At 43.8% G+C, this 18,339-nt stretch overlaps 1 protein-coding gene across 5 annotated transcripts in view; it reads right to left on the minus strand.

The window, feature by feature from the left end:
- Nucleotides 1-18,339, minus strand: part of FNDC3B (fibronectin type III domain containing 3B) — a 354,529-nt gene that overhangs the window by 203,379 nt on the left and 132,811 nt on the right. For 3 of the 5 annotated variants that reach the window (XM_025201761.1, XM_025201760.1, XM_025201762.1), the window contains exon 5: nucleotides 2,727-2,858. The exons of the other annotated variants lie outside the window; for them this stretch is intronic. In XM_025201761.1, coding sequence (XP_025057546.1) covers nucleotides 2,727-2,858 — 132 coding nt within the window. The remainder of the gene's footprint in view (nucleotides 1-2,726; nucleotides 2,859-18,339) is intronic. 5 annotated transcript variants of the gene reach the window in all.

The following is an 18,339-nucleotide window of genomic DNA, read 5'->3' on the forward strand; positions in this document are numbered from 1 at the left end:
AGCACCTTGTGCAACAGTTAGCAAAACAATGCATTGGGTCACACAACTCAGCACATCAGCCCTTCCAGCCAGCAACTGAAACAAATGAAAAACAACCAGGGCTGGTGACTCAGACTTCCCATCACCAGCACTGGACAGGCATGCTGCTGCAATAGCTTGTGCAGCTGAAATCGTGATGAAGTATTATTCTCATGAAACTCTCCAGGGCTTGTGACTCAACCACTTCCACTGTGCACAGTTGTGCAATTACAAATTGAAGTCACTTTTGTTTGTGACCACCAGAACATAATCTAGTTTGAAGAGAAAATAAAATAAAATAAGGTGAAGTAGAACAGGGCCAACACTAATGAAGGGCCCACTTAACTGAATTAGGAAATCTACAGAAAGGCAAATTTGACCATATTTTTCATTCCATTTAAAGTTTACAAGAGTTTGGACTTATTAACTCTTCTGTTTTAAAAATCTCTATTCTTTAGCACAATTTTTGATGGAAATGTATTATTAAAACAGATGTGCAGGAACTGCTGCTTAAGTACTTAAAATGCGCATGAAGAAAGTGCATAGAAACTTCTGGTCTGTATTTGAACTGTAGCTGAATTGTGGTATTACTGAAGTCCAAATGCAAGGACTTCTAGACACAAAGGTCCCTAGTTCTGACCACCTGAAAACTAAATTTCACCCACAAAGACTCATTAGAAAATTGGGAAGCCACAACAGCTACTGCTGTGTCAGTTTAAGAGCATGTTTCACAGGAACAATTGACTCTAGCTCTTTTCCCCGATTCACCTTCTAGACTTGGGAGGCAGGCAAGCCTTTCAGAAATAAAGGACATTGCCATGGGAAGCATGAGTAAGTATGACAACACTATGTGCTCATCAACCTTGACTCTTCAGATGTTTGGAAAAGACTGCACAAAAAACTGTTCCATAACCTCTTGAATGACCAGTAGTGTTGAGAATAGACTCTCTGGCAAGCTTAAGGAGGTAAGTGAAGCAAATAGAAATTGTACTGGAAATAACAGCTCTCCTGGAGGTCATCAGAGAAAATAAGGAAGCATTTCCATACTCTTTTAATCCGTCCCCACTTCAGCCCTTATTAGAATTCCCAGCTCTATGAGGCTCCCAAGATTCAACTCCAATGTTATTATTCTCCATTAGCAATGCTCTCTCTGCTCACCCTGCTGCTGGCAGGCCCCTTTGAGCACTATTCAGAATATATTTTTCATGTTTCACCATCATTTACTTCAAAGCACAGAGGAAAAGTGAAGCTTAACATTTACTTTATGCTTTGAACTACCCCTGATATCGCATTGCACCCTCAAAAGACCAGACAAGCCAGAAACCAAACATTTGATATTCAATTTAAAATCTCAGCTAGTAGAAAGGCCCCAGCACAATAAAAATTTGCTTGTAGGTATAAAAGTCGAAAAAAAGTTCTCTCACACCATATTAACTTGTGGAACTCACCGCCACCAGATGTAGTGGACGCTGAGAGCTTAACCCAACTAAAAGGGGATGGAACAATTTTAATGCCTACTATTCAGTAAGTATTGAACTTGGCCTCTAAATCAGAGCTCCCTAAATCTCTGTATGCTGGCAACTGCACTGGGTGAGGAGCAGGGGGTAGACAATTCTAGACTGTCACAACCCAAAAGGTGTGATTTTTATTTGTGTGTGCTTCGGCACTGCTAAATTGTCCCTGCTAAATTGCAAGCTTCCTTGCACGGTGGAGTTTTCTGCTGCAAAAGAGAATCCCGGTGCAAGGGAGAATTTCCCGCCGATTTGAAGCTTTCTTTGCAGGGTGCATTTCTTTGTCGCAGCACAGAAATGCTCGTTGCAAGGAGTTCCCGCCATTTGTATGTAGATTTGGGTCCCATTCTTGGCCAGTTCTAAATTATTCACACGTGGCGGCTAGTGATTGGCTTGCTAGCCGTATAAGAGGCTTGAGTGGTTTCCGCCCAAGTTGGAGGACTCCACGAACAAGGGAGGAGGAGACTTCACGCTGTGTGAAGATCTCTAAGCGCTGCGGATCCTCACGGACCCAGTGCATTTGAAGCAGGCTACGGAGATCTGATCAATCTCTAGCCTCTCCCCGTCGCCGATAGAATTCCTAGATGTACCCCACCCGCGCACAAAAGAACCGGACCCACGGAGCCTAGCAAACTTCGTGTGAGTTGGTTCAGAGCTCTTCCGGACGAGTACTTTCTTCGGCTGACGCGACGGGCTCGCGTGTTCAGAGCCTTCAGCCGGATTGGGCTAGAGTTCACGAGTCTAGAACTCTTGTCCGCCTCTTTCCTTTTTCTTCTCTGTAACTGCAACTGAAGCAAGCTTTCCAGCCTACACCACTGCCATCTCGGTGTAAGTAAACAATCTTTTAAACTACCGATACACGTCCGTGCCTAATTCCAGAGTGAAAGCCTTCCCTCTCCGCCCCCGCGTGCCCGGGCTGCTGGCCACAGCCCGCGTGCAGAGCGAAAAAGGGCTCGGGGCGCTCCCGGCCCGCACATAGACATGCTCAGTTTACTTTCCTTTCAGCATCTACTATGCCAATGGGAGAAACAAGGTACTAGGCTTAACAGATCTATGACCTGACAAAGTAAATGACAGTTCTTATGTAATGATTTAAACTGCGGATGGAAAAAATAATGAATACAACTGCTTTGAACTTTAGAGCATCCAACAATTACTACTAAAACTCTCATGAGTTAGATAAGTGGTATTACCTACTTTTGTAGCACAGGAAGTCGAAGAGGAGGGAACTGAGTTGCCCAGTCATACAGGAAAAGTCAGTGGAAGAGCCATGAATAGAACCAATACCACGACTCACACCCCTCTGCTCCAACATCTGGGGAATAAGTCCTTCAAGAAATGAGGAAATCCATGACGTCTGTGACCTCTGTACCCAATCCAAGAAAGCAGCAAAGAGCCTTTCTGGAAAATACATGTTGCTATTGTGCACGTTGCAGGTTTTTTTCTGAATTCTATTAATTCAGTAGAGATTCTACTAGAAAAAAAGGCATTTTCCAAACTTAGTATGCCGATGCAATGGAAAGTTTACTTTATGCCATGTTTTAAAAGGACTTCCACCCCCCATACCTATATAATTATGGGAAACTACCATTAGTGAAGCTTTAGCCTGCAAAACCAAGATTGTTAACACAATACATAAAGGTCTCAATATATTGTTACCGAATCCTTTGCTTGAAACAATCTTTTGCAGCTGAAAATGTTTTGTTGTTTTACAAGTCTAAAAAGCACCACTTACATCAAAACATCTCTGCTCTCGAAAGCAAAAACCACATAGACACTTTCCAAAGGTAAGCTAGCACAAATTACATGAACGTTTTTAAGTCGGGACAAACATGATTAGCCCGCTTACAGGGTTATATACAAAACAGTTTCTGGAAAAGTATAGATGACTGGTAGAAATGTGGGCTTGGTTGGGAATGATACCGTGCACGATTAAACAGTGAGCCCAGTTTAAAAACCTGTACATCATAGATCCTGACACATCCCATTCACTGAAGGATGGGGTATTTTAATTGCAGGAACTTTAGAGTATCATTATAATCAACTGTAAATAACGGCTCCCCTTCCTGTCCTGCTCTCTTGTTTTCCATGGAGTGTTGCAGGGGGAGTATGTAGAATTTGTTGATGGAAAAGACAGCACTTCAAAACTGACTTTTCCAGCAGATAAAGGATTTCAAAATTGAGCCAGTCCTGATGGGAAGATAGTTGGCTGCAATAATGTGCTTTAGGACTGAGGTCCTGACTGTTGGCACTCTCAGGATCAGGCCTTGAATGTAAATTTGGCTGTCATATACATATAAATCAGGCAGGTGTCCAGAGCTATTTGTGTTTTTGGAACTGGCCTGCCAGAAAATAATGGAAAATACGACACACTCAGCATATACAAATGCACATCTTAAAGGCATACTCTGAATTAAGATTAGAATTATCTGCATGTACTGGAAATCTGGACTTTAGCCAAGAGGATCCCAGAAAGAAAGCAAGAATTTTATTTCATGAACCTGGAGAGTTTGTTCAAAACATAGCGATGATTCTACAGTGTAGATTCAGGAGTGGGCAAAGTACAGCCTGCAGGCCGGACCCAGCCCACCAACTGATTGGATCTGCCCCATGGGCAGACAGCTGCCAATTGATTGCGTCCTGCCTGCAGCTACCCCCATGGCACTCCACGTGGGACCGATCCCCACCCACTCCTGCCTGGGGCATCCTGTACTGTGCTCCTACACACTAATGGACCCGGCCCTGGCCAGCATGCATAGCTTCCCAGCAAGGCTGCTCCTGTTGCGGCTCCAGCTGCCCGGGTACTGCTCTGCTCCCCCTGTCTCCAGCAGCTCCTTCTCCTCCTCTTGCCCCTGCTGCACTGCTCTGGAGAGCAGGTAGCGTGGAGAAGGATGGCACCTGTGGGGATGTGTCCCAGGCACCACATGCCCAGCCAGGCAAAGAGGAAGCTGCAGCTGGGTGACTCCTGCCCCAGAGTGCAGAGCTTAGGCTCCATCCAGCTCCCTGACACCTTCTGCCCACTCTACTTGCCCAGCACTATGAGCAGCCACTTGCAATGGGGCAGGAGCCACCTGGCTGCAGCTTCCCCCCTGCCTGGCTGGGTGTGTGGTGCCCAGCATGCATCCCCACAGCTGCTGCCCTTCCCCATGCTATCTGCTGTCCAAAGTGGCACAGCAGGGGGGAGGAAGAGAAGCTGTTGGAGGCAGGGGCGCTGAGCAGTACCTGGGCAACTGCAGCTGCAGTGTTGTGCACACTGGCCAGGACTGGGTGCAGGTGATAGCACGGAATGGGCTGCCCAGCGTGGAAGTGGGTGGGATTCAGCCCCATTCAGAGTGCTGCAGGGGCAGCTCCAGGCCAGATAGCGGGGGCGGTGTGCAGACTAGACCTGCACCACCCTGGCAAGCTCTGCTGCATGTGCCCCTGCTCCCATGGCCAAGTTCCAGAACCTAGCACACAGGCAGCACCCCCCTGCCCACACCCCCCCATCACTCCCACACCCCCGCAATATACAAGAGTAAGACTTTATTTTCAGCTATTATGCAATAACCTCTGTACACACCACTCAAAAAATGTAAACTCAGGACAAAAATAGTTTTTGAAATAAAATTAGAATGTTATAGTACATTTTTTATTAATACATGATTTGTTTTTATCTATAATTTGTTAAAATGACATCTTCTGAAAGATTTTATTTGTGCAGCCCTTGACAGCTCACCAAAACTTAAGTGGCCTTCCAGCCAAAATAATTGCCCACCCCAAGTCTAGACAGACTTCAATGCAATTTTGCAGGATACAGGAAATGCTAGAATTAGATCTGGAAAGCAATAACTTTTTCCACTGTGCTTTTAGCTGCTGTAATTTCTGTGTTTCTAACATTTACCCTAAACAAAGGATGCTGAAGTTTCACACTAATGAGAGAAGCTAGTCAGAATTTTTCCAAAAGAACGCTTTTCCCTTCAGAACATGTCATTGTGTCAAATGCAAGATGTTCCACAAGAAAACCCAGCAGTTTGTTTCTCACACAAACTTGCCTGCATCCCTGTCCCTCCAAGTTGGCTCCCACGGCTTTTGTGCTCCTAGCAGCCTCACTTTGCAAGGCTTACAGCAGATCTGTCCAACTGGCAGCCCATCAGCCATATGGTTAATTTGCAGCCCTTGGGCTTTCACCTGCCTGCCACTCCCTCCATTGCTCCAGAATCCCCAGGCTCCTTCTCCCTCCTCCACCTGCTACTTCCTACCCTTGCCCCAGGGTAGGGGCAGTGCAGCAGCATGGGGGAGTCAAGGGCAAGTTCAAGTCATGCATGGAGGGAGGGAGAAAAACTGATTCCATACCGGGGAGGGGGCGGGGAAAGAAGGAGCAGCAGGGAGAAGGCAAATCGCACCCACATGGGGCAGCAGTGGGGAAGAGGCACTCAGTGCAGCAATGGGAAGGAGGTACCCACACAGAGCAGCAGGAAGGGAAGCATCCACATGTGCATAGAAATGGGGCAGCCCTGGATTCCAGGACAGCCTAACAGGCAAGCACAAGTATCCCTGAATGCTTTGGAAACTCATGTAGTGGGCTGCCGAGGAGTCAGACAACTAATTCCCTGGCTGCCTGACCCCCAGGGTGCCCCACTCCTTGGCTGGCAGTGACTGAAAAAAAAGTTTCTTTAATTCTGCTCCAGAATGTATCTGGTTTTCAAGAACTTGGAAATTTTCACAGAAGGGAAAATCTTGCTTCTCCACAACCAAGATCATGTAACAGAAGCACCGCAATAAGGTTCTACACCTTTGCCAGCATTCACTTTCACGTACCCCCAGAGCAATGTCATTTACTTCCAAGTATTCATCATGAGGCTGGAGTTGTAGAAGAAGAGAAACAACAGGAGCCCCTATCCCGAGGAGCTTACAGTTTGCATGGCAACAGCAGAAAGGACCAGATACACTAGCTGTTTCCTTTTCAAAAATCACCTTCTGGATTCAAACAAATAAAACGGTCTTAGTATAAGTTTTTTCTACAACCCTGCCTCTGATATTATTTTCCATCTGTCCTAGTTAACACTGGAAAAGCCATTTGATTGGCAGGTCTGCATGAGATGAAAGTTGAAATGATTGATGAAATGATCCATTTTTATCAATGGAGAAACTGAAAGTCCAACGTTTTTCTAAGGGTTATGACAGACTCAAGAATAGAAATTAAAAAATCCAGTCCTTGCTCAAATGCTATAATCTCATCTTAAATCACTTTTTACTCTATAATACTTATCACAGCAATTATGTAAGTTCCACTTAGATTTTCGTGTTTATAATTAACTCATCTCCAGGAACTAAGAGAATGGACTGCATTTTTAAAAAGTACATCTTGCTATTACATCAAAAATACTGCTATTCTATCAGTAATACACATAAACCATTTGTCCTCCTGCTACTGACGAGTGACAATATCTATTTTCAGCTTCCCATTTTAATAGTGGGGGAAAATAGTATTTTAAAAGCACCCTTCTTCATCCTGCTATTTCTACTGTCGGTCCCAAGTTTATAAATGCAAGGGCTAACAACTAAGAACTTCTCCTTACATCAAAAAGTACTATCTGCAGCTTTCCCTGGGACTTTCACTCCTGAATTACAGAGCTGAAAGAAAATTTAAGCAGAGTTTTCAAAAAAATTAACTGCACTTGCATCATTTTCAAGCTATCATACTGAGCCAAATGCACAACATATACCCAGGCTGTTTTTCAGTAACAGACTGTTTAGTGGTATGCTGCAACATACGGCTTCCCTACCCCATGAAGCTTCTACGGTACAGTGCAAGCCATCACTTTCTCTTCCTACTATGCTCAGAAACTTCCCTACATTAGGGATATTTTATACCCAAGTATACAGCACTTAATGAAAAAACTAATCACATCTTCAGTTATTTTATTTCACTGTACACAATACTTAGGTAAGTTAACGGTATGTACAGTGTTACATGGATCTAAAATATGTATGAATGAATTCCCAACTATAATTTATATTGTCTGGTGACATGCTAATAAACTTGTGCATTCATGTGACACAGCAGAGTCTTTAAAATTAATGCAGAGTATTGCAAGGAAAATAAAAGGCATGTGTAAATGCAGTGTTTTTACTGCCTGGACACTGAGCCATGGTTCAGTTTCTTCTTTGTAGCAATAAAATTTAAAGAACTGGCTCTGGTTTATGCCAATTATCTCCTCAGAATCAACTGTAATTACAGAAACAATAGACTTGTCAGGGCAGCGGCTTTTTTCCACAAATGCTTAGTAACAGGCTTCCCTGTTATTGCTTTTTTCCATAAGAGCTTTAAGGTAGCATCCTGAGCCTCAAAACCCCCAAAAATTTTAATCCCAGCTTTAGGAAGTTTCCACTTTAGCTTTTATTTATTTAGATTAGAGAGAGGTAGTTAGCCATATTTGTCTGAAGTCAGGCATAAGGCAGGGTAGATGTGTACATTATGGACTAACTGATGCTCTGATGAAATGAGCTATTGCTCACAATCTTCTACACCTCTGGCATGTGTTCACTTAAAGGTGCCATGGGATCTGATCCCCAAGATCATGCCTCCTATATGCCACTCATGACAGGGGGCAAATTTTTCAGTTCGAGGATCAGATCATAACCATGTGCTTTCTACTGGCCAGTGTCCAGGGAGTCCAAAACTATGATCCCTGACTCCCCCTGTACCAGCAAGTTGAAAGCCAAATCCCTGCAGGTCTGAGGCCATGGCTAACAATCAACTGATCACTGGCTCCAGGGTCTTGAACTGGCCCGAACGTAGTCCAGGGTTGGGGCCAATAATCAGGTGTGGTGACCTTGGTGTGGTTTTGTGGCCAGACAGAGCTAATCCAGATCCGGCATAGGACCCCAGACAAGTTTGACACCCCTGCTGTAATGAGTTCAGGATAAGGCCTGCTACCCTGTTGTTTCTATAGAAGTTGAAATGCCTGGAGTACACAGAGCAGGTCAGGTTTAAGCCTGTATCCACTAGATCCTAAAAAGGATCAGAGAGCCCAGTGGGGCTCCAGATCAGAGGCATCCTTTGAAGAGCCAAGGCTTGTAAAACCCTCTCTAGTAAAATTCAACTTAAGCCATCCTACCATTAAGACCAAGAGCTGAAATCCTTGAGTTTCTAGCAAATGCCTTGAGATCTGAAGGAGTTACACTACCTGAACTGCTGACCTGAAGAGTTAAGAGTGGTCTGGCAACCTGATGAAGGTCAGTGGTGACTCTTAAGAGGCAGCATGACCTCCAAGTGGTGTGTCCTGAGCAGCGGCAGAGACCCCAAGGTGCAACAGCACCAGGAGATCCTGACAGCAACCCAGAAGTGGAAGCCAGCAACACAATCTCCGCCAGCAATCCCGAGGGAGACTCCCCTCCTTCCCAGACTGGGAGAGACAACAACTCCCAGGGTAAGGGGAGTTTCAGACAGAGGCTAAAACTGAGACCAGGGGTGTTTTCATAGTTCATGTATTTAATAGTAGGGGTGTCTGATAAGGTTTGGATGCTCTCATTTCCCTTTAATAAGGCTTTTATTTTTTGTTTGAGTGAATGGGGAAGTTGTTCTTTTAGGTCCCCAACTAAAGGTTATTTTCCAGGTGGGGGCTTGAACGAAAACCCTTATAATCCTTCTGTCAGGCCCTGGATGGCAGTACATATAGAACATTTTTATGGCTGGTTTGCCATTTTATGGCACTTGCCATTTACACCATGATTAACATGTTAAAATAGCAATATAAATGTAAGGTGTAGAGGGGGCCTATGATTCAGTTAGTCTAGAAGGTGCACATTTATCCTGCGTTCTACCTGATTTAGGTTAGATTTGTAGCTAGTCGGAAAAGTAGAAGAAAAACCTCTTTTCACTGTGTGGGTAGAAACAGTAACATTGAATGAAAAACTCTTCTCTTACTCCTGTCACATACCGAGTTACTGGAGCTGTTCATTACAATGATTATCGATTGTGTACAATTAGGCTCACACAGAGTTCACTAAGTCAAAGGGAGAGTCCAAGATCTATTGTATCATAGGATCAGGATATTACTGTAGTAGCTGTGCAAAATAAATACATCTGGACACAGAAATAGTACTGGGACACCATATTTGGAGCATAGGTCTATAAAGATTACTTTATAAACTGCATTCTACCTCAGCTGCTGCTAACTCAATTTCTAAAAGAGTTTATTGATTCTAGAAGAATGAATTCATGATTTCATTTGTTAGTGATATTGAAGGAATTCTGAATTTAAAATGAATGGTACATTAATAAATATACAGTGTCTGTTCAGGGAAAAAATGCAAGACTCTCCAGGGTCTTTGCAGGAGTTGTTTCACTTAAAATCTGGTAACCAATGGTTTAAAAAAAAAAAAAAAAAGGCATTCCCAGAGTCCCCTCTGTTTGCTTCTTCCCTTCTCTGTGAATGTCGCCTTTGGTTCTTATTTGGTCACTAAAGGTTTGGTGAAATTCTGGATGGATCAGTGAAGGCTGAAAGAAATATTTCTTTCTTTTCTTTTTTTAAGTCAGAAAGTCTGAACACAAGGGAACCCTTTCAAGCCATGATGGAGTACTTCACAGAGAGTGCAATATGTTCACAGTTGGCAAACACAGATCTGTTTGGACAGTAAGTACAGCCATCTACTCAGCAAACATCAGCATTCCTATTAGTCCACAGCAAGGAGAACTGTGGGCCCTTCTCTAGGACTCTAGCAACCCATTGGGATAGGCCTCTACAACAAAAATGTCTTTGTCTGATACTTAATATTCAATAGGCCCAACAGCTTTTAAAAAGCCATCTTAGCTCCGCATCCATTTTTAATCCAAAAATTAGCAAAAAGCTAAAAAAAAAAAAAAAAAAAAAAAATCAGATATTGTGAAATTATATTAAGTCCACATTCAGTAACTCCCAACTTTTAGACAGCAGTATAAATTTATCTAGGTATGTATCTGGTCCTCACCACTATAGTATAGGGACGCCTTCGAAGCAACAAACAGAAATGTCAATGAACAACTAATATATTGGAGAACACTAGGCCTCATTACAAATTATTAGCATTTTTAAAATCATCTACAGCCAAAGCAACAGCAAGTTTCACTTTCAGAGTCTCTTAAGGAAGGAACAGCTGAAAGTATTTGTAAGAGCTGTAATGTACATACAATCACCATTTCTTGTGATCACATTTGCTTCACAACCAAGTGCCCATGGTAACATTCACATATCCTAAAGACTGCAACACAATTGTCAGTCCACCCTACTTTATGCTCCTATCACTGACAGTTATTAGCTGGCTTTTCAGGCAATGAAATTGCAAAGGTCTTTCACTTCTGGGATTTGTTCATTCTCTCCTTACAGAGCATTCTACCATCATGTTAAATCAGCCTCAAAGCCCACGCCAACCCCTCAGTATTTGTTAGCACAGAAATGAACCAGAACTTCATCCTGATTTGAAGCTATGAAGCTGGCTCCTGTCACAGGGAACTGAAAACTGTCCTCAGCATAAAGCAAATCTGAAACTGGATCACTAAGCTTTCATTTACCTTGACAGGAAGGCCCCAGTTAATGTAACACACCTACCATTTATCTCACTTTGGACAAAACTGCCTCAGGATTTTAAATTCAGTTGGGGAAGGGTTTGGGAGGAGTCAGAAGAAAGTCTGATGCTTTAGAACAGAGATGCTCAACCCCTAGCCCACCAGCCAGATCCAGCCTACAGAGCCATTTAATCTGTCCCACAGGGCCATAAATTTGGCAACAAGTTGAGAGGGGCAGTGACAATTACCACCACTACCACTCCCCAGTGCCAATGTCCAAGCCCCTCATGGCTGGATCAGGCCCCAGTCATGCCAATCCTATACGAAAGAATTTGGGACCCACTCCTATATGGCTGGATCAAACCAGGCCCTGATCCAGCTGCAAAGAATCAGCTTTGACCAGGCTGTTCCCATGGCTGGATAAGAGTGAGTAGGCTCTGGCCCCCTTCCCCCTTACACACATAGCCCCTGCCCCAACACTGGACTTGCTGCCTGGCCCTGGCACCCCCTCTGGGCATGGGGATCCCTCTGGGGAAGGGGCTAGAGGGCAGCCTTGACACTGGGATTTCATCACTCAGCAGATCCCTCAGTGGGGACTAGGCATACGCTCATTCTCTTGCCATCACCCGTGCTGTACCTTGCAAATACTTGGAGTCAATAGGCAGGCAGTGCTGAGCACCTCCACACCTCCTGCCTGCAGGAAACGTGTCAGGAAGTGGCTGCTCCCCCAAGAGTAGGTATGTGCACTGCTGTTGCTGTTACTAATGCTGCAACAGACTGGCCAGGGCCCATTCCAGACAGCTGGATCAGGCCCTGGCTGGGCCAGCACTATGCTCCAGACTGGGCACTTGGGCTAGATCCAACCCACAGACTGGTCTGGCACCAATCATGTGGCCGCCCAGAAGCCACAAAGCTTAGGCACCACAGCTTTAAAAGAAAGTTTGGGTTGCTACGTTAAGCCCACAGACAACTCGTCTCACTCTACTCCCTCCACACACCCATGTCTGGTTCTTGCTCCCCCTGTATTCAAGCACTATGGCAAGTTTTTAATGGGATGGTTTCCTAACAGATTCTCCAGGTCAACCGCAGTTATTGAACCTGAAGCAGGAACAAATTATGTATTATGTAAGAGATCTTATCACCTTCCTATGGTCTTAACAAGTTGATTCACAATTTCTCTCTCCATGCTGCTCAGGCATTAACAGGAGAGCTAGAATGGGCACAGGAAAAAGGATCACACTCTTAGTTCTGGTACCCAGCTCCTCCCCAGTCCACTGCAGCTGGGAGCAAGAATTATAGGACCCCTGCTCATGCTCTACAACCCTGCTCTCAAAACATGCTCAATGCAGACAATCTTTCAATTTCTTAGTTACCAAGCTCACCTGCCTGTCCCTGGGCAAGTGAAAACATTTTTCAATGGCTCAAAGCATTTCTGATGGAAACACCATGCTGCCAGAGTGACATCTTCACCAGGCTGGAACTTCCTTCTCCAAAGTATACAAGTGCAAGGAGTTTGCAATGAAATAAGGCTTTTTTTTCTTTTAACACTACAGGTAAAAGCCTATTTCCCCCCTTAATTCTTCTCAAAAAGAGACTGAACTATTTCTGATGAAACTGGTAGAAAAAAATCCTGACGCAGTCATTCAGCACTGGAAATTTTAGCCCGAAAGGTCAAAGTTTGGCAGTTATAAGTTAGTGAAAGTGACTGTATAACAGAAAGTGTCAGGCCACCTTAAATATAGGTGGTGCTAACCACTCAGTGTACTTTTTTTAATGAGCCTCACTGCCAGAGGTGCTATGCTGAAGAGGTAAAAGGGCTTGTGTTTGATGCCTATGTGTACTATCTCAGTCACACTATAAAAACTTGGGCTGGGTGAAGCCGATGCAAAAAGAGGGGGAGCAGTTAGCCCCCTAGCTTCATGGCAGGCCTGTGCGTCAACCAACGCTGTCAACTCCTGTGATATTTTAATTGAGTACTGAGATTTTCAACACTGCTACTGACCTCCCACAAACTTGTGAGAAGTTCCTTAAACGTGACAATTCCCGAACTTCCCAAGTTCTGGCTGCAGCTGCCACGATTGCAAGGTTGGGGCTGGAGTTCCAGCTGCCACCAGCAGAAGCCACTGGTCTGCCAGCTGCATCTGATGTATAGGAACAGACAAGCACTCATCGGTGGGCAAAGAGAAGCAGCGAGTCAGCTCCTTCCCAAACTTTCTTTCTAAAGTATTAAATGAGGATGTGAGAATGAGAGGTTGACAAAGAGAGGGGGTTCCCAGGCAACTGAGCACCCCTTAAAGTCTCTCATCAAGCCTACCTGCCCTTTGCAGTATGCCTGGGGTAGCATGGTGAGCAGACAAGGAAAGGAGTGATTTGGAGGAGGGAAGAGGGAGCTGGCTAGGACAAGAAGATATTCAGGAAAGGAGTGTGGAACTGGACTGGAAGAACAGGCAGTGCTGGAGGAAAGAGGAAGAGGAGCTGAGCGGGGATTAGATAAGAGCCTGGATAAGTATTCAGGGAGAGAGATGGAATAGAGCAAGGGACTTTGAACTCCCCCTCGGACCCCTACCATGCCTGAATGCATGTATGCAACTGCATTTTACCAGGAGCTTCCTGACGCACACATCCGATACCAACCCAGGTACAGACCAAAAAAACAGGCTGAATGGAAGAAACCCAAGGAGCTTATAGCTCATGGATTTCTGTTGGTCTGCTTCATGAAGTTTTGAGTGTTTGTGACTGGCAATGCCACTTCTCTCCTGCTCCCTCAGCACAGGGTGGAGGGGTTTATCGCTAGCGCTCTACAGGAATTAGAGCTCTTCTGAATTATTTTTTTTTTGTATTTATGGAAAATGTCTAAAACCATACTGCAATAAAATACCACCCAATATAAATTTAAAAAATATATAATTCCATCTTAAATATCTTTCTCCAAATGTGGGTTTTAGGGTATTTTTTTAAACATACAGTATAACAAAATTATTTCCACAGAAATGCTGGAACATTATTCAAACCATCCACATGAATAAAACAGCCCACTTTAGCCAAGTTTTGTTCAAGCTGACTTCAGCTTTCTGTTTAAACAAACCTTAGGCTATACTGACATCATCATCTGCACCAGGAGGAGGCGTTTTTTAAATTAAAACCTTGGGGTCTTAGGTAGATTACCAAATAAAGAGCGGATTTTTCATCCGTTCGATCCTTTATGACCTGGCTTCAAAGGGTGGATTTAGGCTTCCTAAGTCAATGGAAAACAAACATCTTTAATCTCCTCACCAACACTGAATAGAAAATAACCCTGGGAAAAGCCTTTCACCCTCATGGCACTACATAATAAAGAGGGAGGTGGGGAAAAAAAAAGCTATTCTAAGCAAGCAACATGGCTCTACTTGCAAAGTTGCTTTCTCCTTCCCCTCCTACTGCCGTTTTATCATTTACCTCCAACCTTTTTCACCCCCTCTTCAGTGTTATACTAGGCAAAGGGTCTTGATTGACAAGCCTGAATACCAAGCATTTGCCTGAAACAAGTTACTGTGAAGTAAATGAAGATAAGAACATATACTGCCCTAGTGATTCAATAGTAACTGCCTCAAGGCACACTCCTACCATGCATAAGTGTGAATTTGCCTCAATGCAAAGTGGGGAAGCTACCTGGAACCACTGTGGGGGCAAGAATAACAGGCGAACATCATATACCCAGGAAGTTACTGCAGAGTGACTAATACACTGGGAGTTCACATCCTAGCTTCCCTCCCAGTTGCCTTTTCATGTAGCCAGAACCCTAGGAATTCAGTCAAGGACAAATTTTCATATGTGGACGCCAAAATCCTTTTCTAAGGCACCTAAACATCTGTGTTGGGCACTGATGCCCGATTCAATCAGATAAAAAGAAGAGTGCTGCATATCCCAACAGCAATAAACACCAATTGTAGCCCTGGAGGGGAATGGTATTGGACACATTAAATCTCGTGCTAGTCCAGGACTTAGCAATATGCACGAAAACTGTAGAATAAATGCAGGGGGGTGGGGGGAGGAAATGGTCAAGAGAGAGATTGCAAGCTATTTGTTTCACACACTTATGAAAAAATATGAATAAGTTGGTACCTGATTTTCTCCCTTGTAATAATCAAGGGAATCATTGCTCTTCTACAACAGGAATATCCATCAGGAAGCTGGATAAAAGTAAAGGAGCCATGGCATTGTTAGCATCTTAACTGAGCCTGCAGGTTTATTTTTATAAATAGCCTGATCCTGCATGATGCTGCTGACCCTCAATTTCTATTTCCAGATCTTGATAGCTCCCAGCAACTCATAGGGAACAGTCAGTATCTCGCAAGCATCACGTTACATATCTTGGCTTAGATGTAAAACAACCCAACAACAAAAGCAGAGGAATTCATAGCTAAGGCAGAACTCGGAGAACTTTTTTTTGTACTTGGGAGTTGCAGTGTAGGCAAAGTTCAAGAATTAATAAGAGGAACAGCACTCTCATGTTATACATGTCTTCTTGTGGGGAACTGACCTAGTTATGAAGTGGTGAGGTAAGCACCTTCCACGTATAGAGTTTTCCAACAGTGTCAACAAACAGGGACTTTCACTTCCCAAGTCAGAACCAGCCCCAAAATGAAGCTGTGTCAAGTTTAATATATGGAGGATAAAATGCTGCCTTCTGCAAAAGACCTGAACAAGGCATGGGTCTTCAGTGGAACTCAAGTTCTGCAAAGGCCTTGTGCTGGCAAACTCACTCCTAGCTTCTTAACATGCTGGAGATAAAAAGCTACAAATATCGGTTCAGGTCCAATTAAAAGCACCCTAGGCTCTTTTGAAAGGCAAGTGAAGTTCTACAGGGCTTTGAATGAAGCCTTCTCGATACTCCTCCTCCAACTAGGGTGGCCATCAGAGGACATTCCGGTTTTCTGCTACTTTGTCCTGTATCGATACAAAACCTGATGCCTTTATGTCCTCTATTTTTCTCTTAAAGAGAAAAGTCTCCATGCATGCAAGAGCAGAGAAACCATCACTCAGTCAAATCAACTCAGTAACATCATGAAAAAGATTCCTTAGCAACACAGCAGCAGGATTAATTCACCTTCCACGCCTTTGAACAGTTTTGGGAAGAGATCTAAATTGCACTTGCCAAATGAGAAGTCTGAGAACACACGTCAAAGTGCGTACAAAATCCCTAAGTGGGAAATTTAAAAAAGGATTGAGCTGACTAGCCAAAACTTAACCAAGCCAGGAGATATTTATGGACTGAATGTGTTACAGACATACCATGCATTAGAATAAATAATAAACCTCTAACAGTCTTGAGATTTGTCACAACCCAAAGTTGTGATTTTTTGTTTGTGTGCGCTTCGGCACTGTTAAATTATTTTCCCGCTAAATTGCAGCTTTCTTTGCACGGTGGAGTTTTCTGCTGCAGAGGAGAACCCCGGTGCAACGGAGTATTCCCGCCAAATTTGTAGCTTTCTTTGCATGGTGCATTTCTTTTGCATCCAGGAAATGCACGGTGCAAAGGAGTTCCCGCCATTTGTATGAAGATTCATGCCACATTATTGGCCAATTCTAATACATGCACACGTGGCGGCTAGCGATTGGCTTGCTAGCCGTATAAAGAGCTTGGGTGGTTTCCGCCCAAGTTGGAGAGAGAGCAATTGGAGTTCGAGAGGGAGAGCGTGAAGATCTCTAAGCACTGCGGATCCTTACGGACCCAACGCTTTTCTTAAAAGGCAATAGAGGCCTGATAACCGAACCCGCGGAGCTTCAACAACTCCAGGGAAAAGAACGAACAGCCTCTAGCCTCTCCCCGTCGCCGATAAATTCCTAGACGTATCCCTTCCTGTACGAGAAACTACTGAACCCACGGAGTTTTAATAACTCCGGGGCAAAGAACGAATTGTCGTAGTCCTCTAACGAGGATTTAAGCGGAGCTGAACCTGGAAACTGTCCAGCCTACACCACGACCATCTTTGGTGTAAGTGAACAATCTTTAAATCAACCATTACGCGTCCGTGACTAATTCTAGCTCGCCACCGGTCCTCTCCGACCCCGCGTGCCCGGGCTGCTGGCCACAGCCCGCGTGCGCAAAGACGTGCCCAGCTCGCCCCCGGCAACCAGGATGGGATCGGGAGAGGGCTCGCACAAGATTCTAGCCCTGTATTTTGTGATGTATACCATCAGCCATCTCTGCACTGAGATCCACCCTTGTATTTAACCATAAACCATATATTTGTCCATACTCAGGAAAATCAGATTATAAGTATGGAGAATTTTAACAATCGCTCTAGTAGAGATTATTTAAAATTATACTGAAAAGGGACTAGGTCACAAGTGTTTTATCCAAGAAGTCTTTTTAAATTCCATAAAGAAAAATCCACAAAGTAACCCAATAATTTGATGTTTACAGCAATATCATACTAACCCACTTAGAAAATGGCTAACAAAATACATGGTTTCTACAGTTGCTTCTCATAGAGTAAGTTGTTTTCTGTTAATTATTTTATCTCAGGGTAGTAGTTGATTATAAATAAGCCAAGCATGAAAAGAAGTCAAAGCACATGAGGCAGAGAACACCTGGAACATACAGGCCCTTCTGGTTTCAATTTGCTTCAGCCCTTTTTAATGACAGATAAATCATTATACCAAAAAACCAGAATTCCATGCCCCCATCAGAGGACAATGAAAATCAATGTGTCTGCTGGAGTCATTTCTTGTTTTTTAGAAGCGTAACCCTCTTACTAGCTTACAAATGGGAAGGAGGCAACAGTGAAAGTAAAATAGCTTTCCTCTGAAACTTTATTTTAATACCTGATGTCATTAACAGGAGCTCTTAAAGACATGCAGTTCCTGATGTGGTCAACAAAACATTTAGTCGTGTCAGTCACCCTACCTACATCCATCTTTAAATGCTAAACTCTCCCATATTTTAAAAAGGCTCTGGAGGGGACATAGGGAACTACACGCCAGTGAGCTTAACTTCTGTTCTTGGAAAACTGGTAGAAAAGATAATAAAACAGAAGAATTGTTCAGCATACGGATGAACATGACTTGCTGGGGAGGAATCAACATGGCTTTGTCAAAGAGAAGTCATGCCTCACCAACTTACTAGAGTCCTTCAAGGGTGTTAATAAGCATATGATCCAGTTAACATAGTATATGTGGACTTCTAAAAAGCCTTCGACAAGGTCCCACATCCCAGACTGTTAACTAAGTAAGGCAGTCATAGGATTACAGCAAACATCCACTTGTGGATTAGAAATTGGCCCAAAATAGAAAGGAAAGAGT

This window comes from Alligator sinensis, unplaced genomic scaffold (genome assembly GCF_000455745.1).
Source record: "Alligator sinensis unplaced genomic scaffold, ASM45574v1 scaffold379_1, whole genome shotgun sequence".
Classification (NCBI taxonomy): Eukaryota; Metazoa; Chordata; order Crocodylia; family Alligatoridae; genus Alligator; species Alligator sinensis.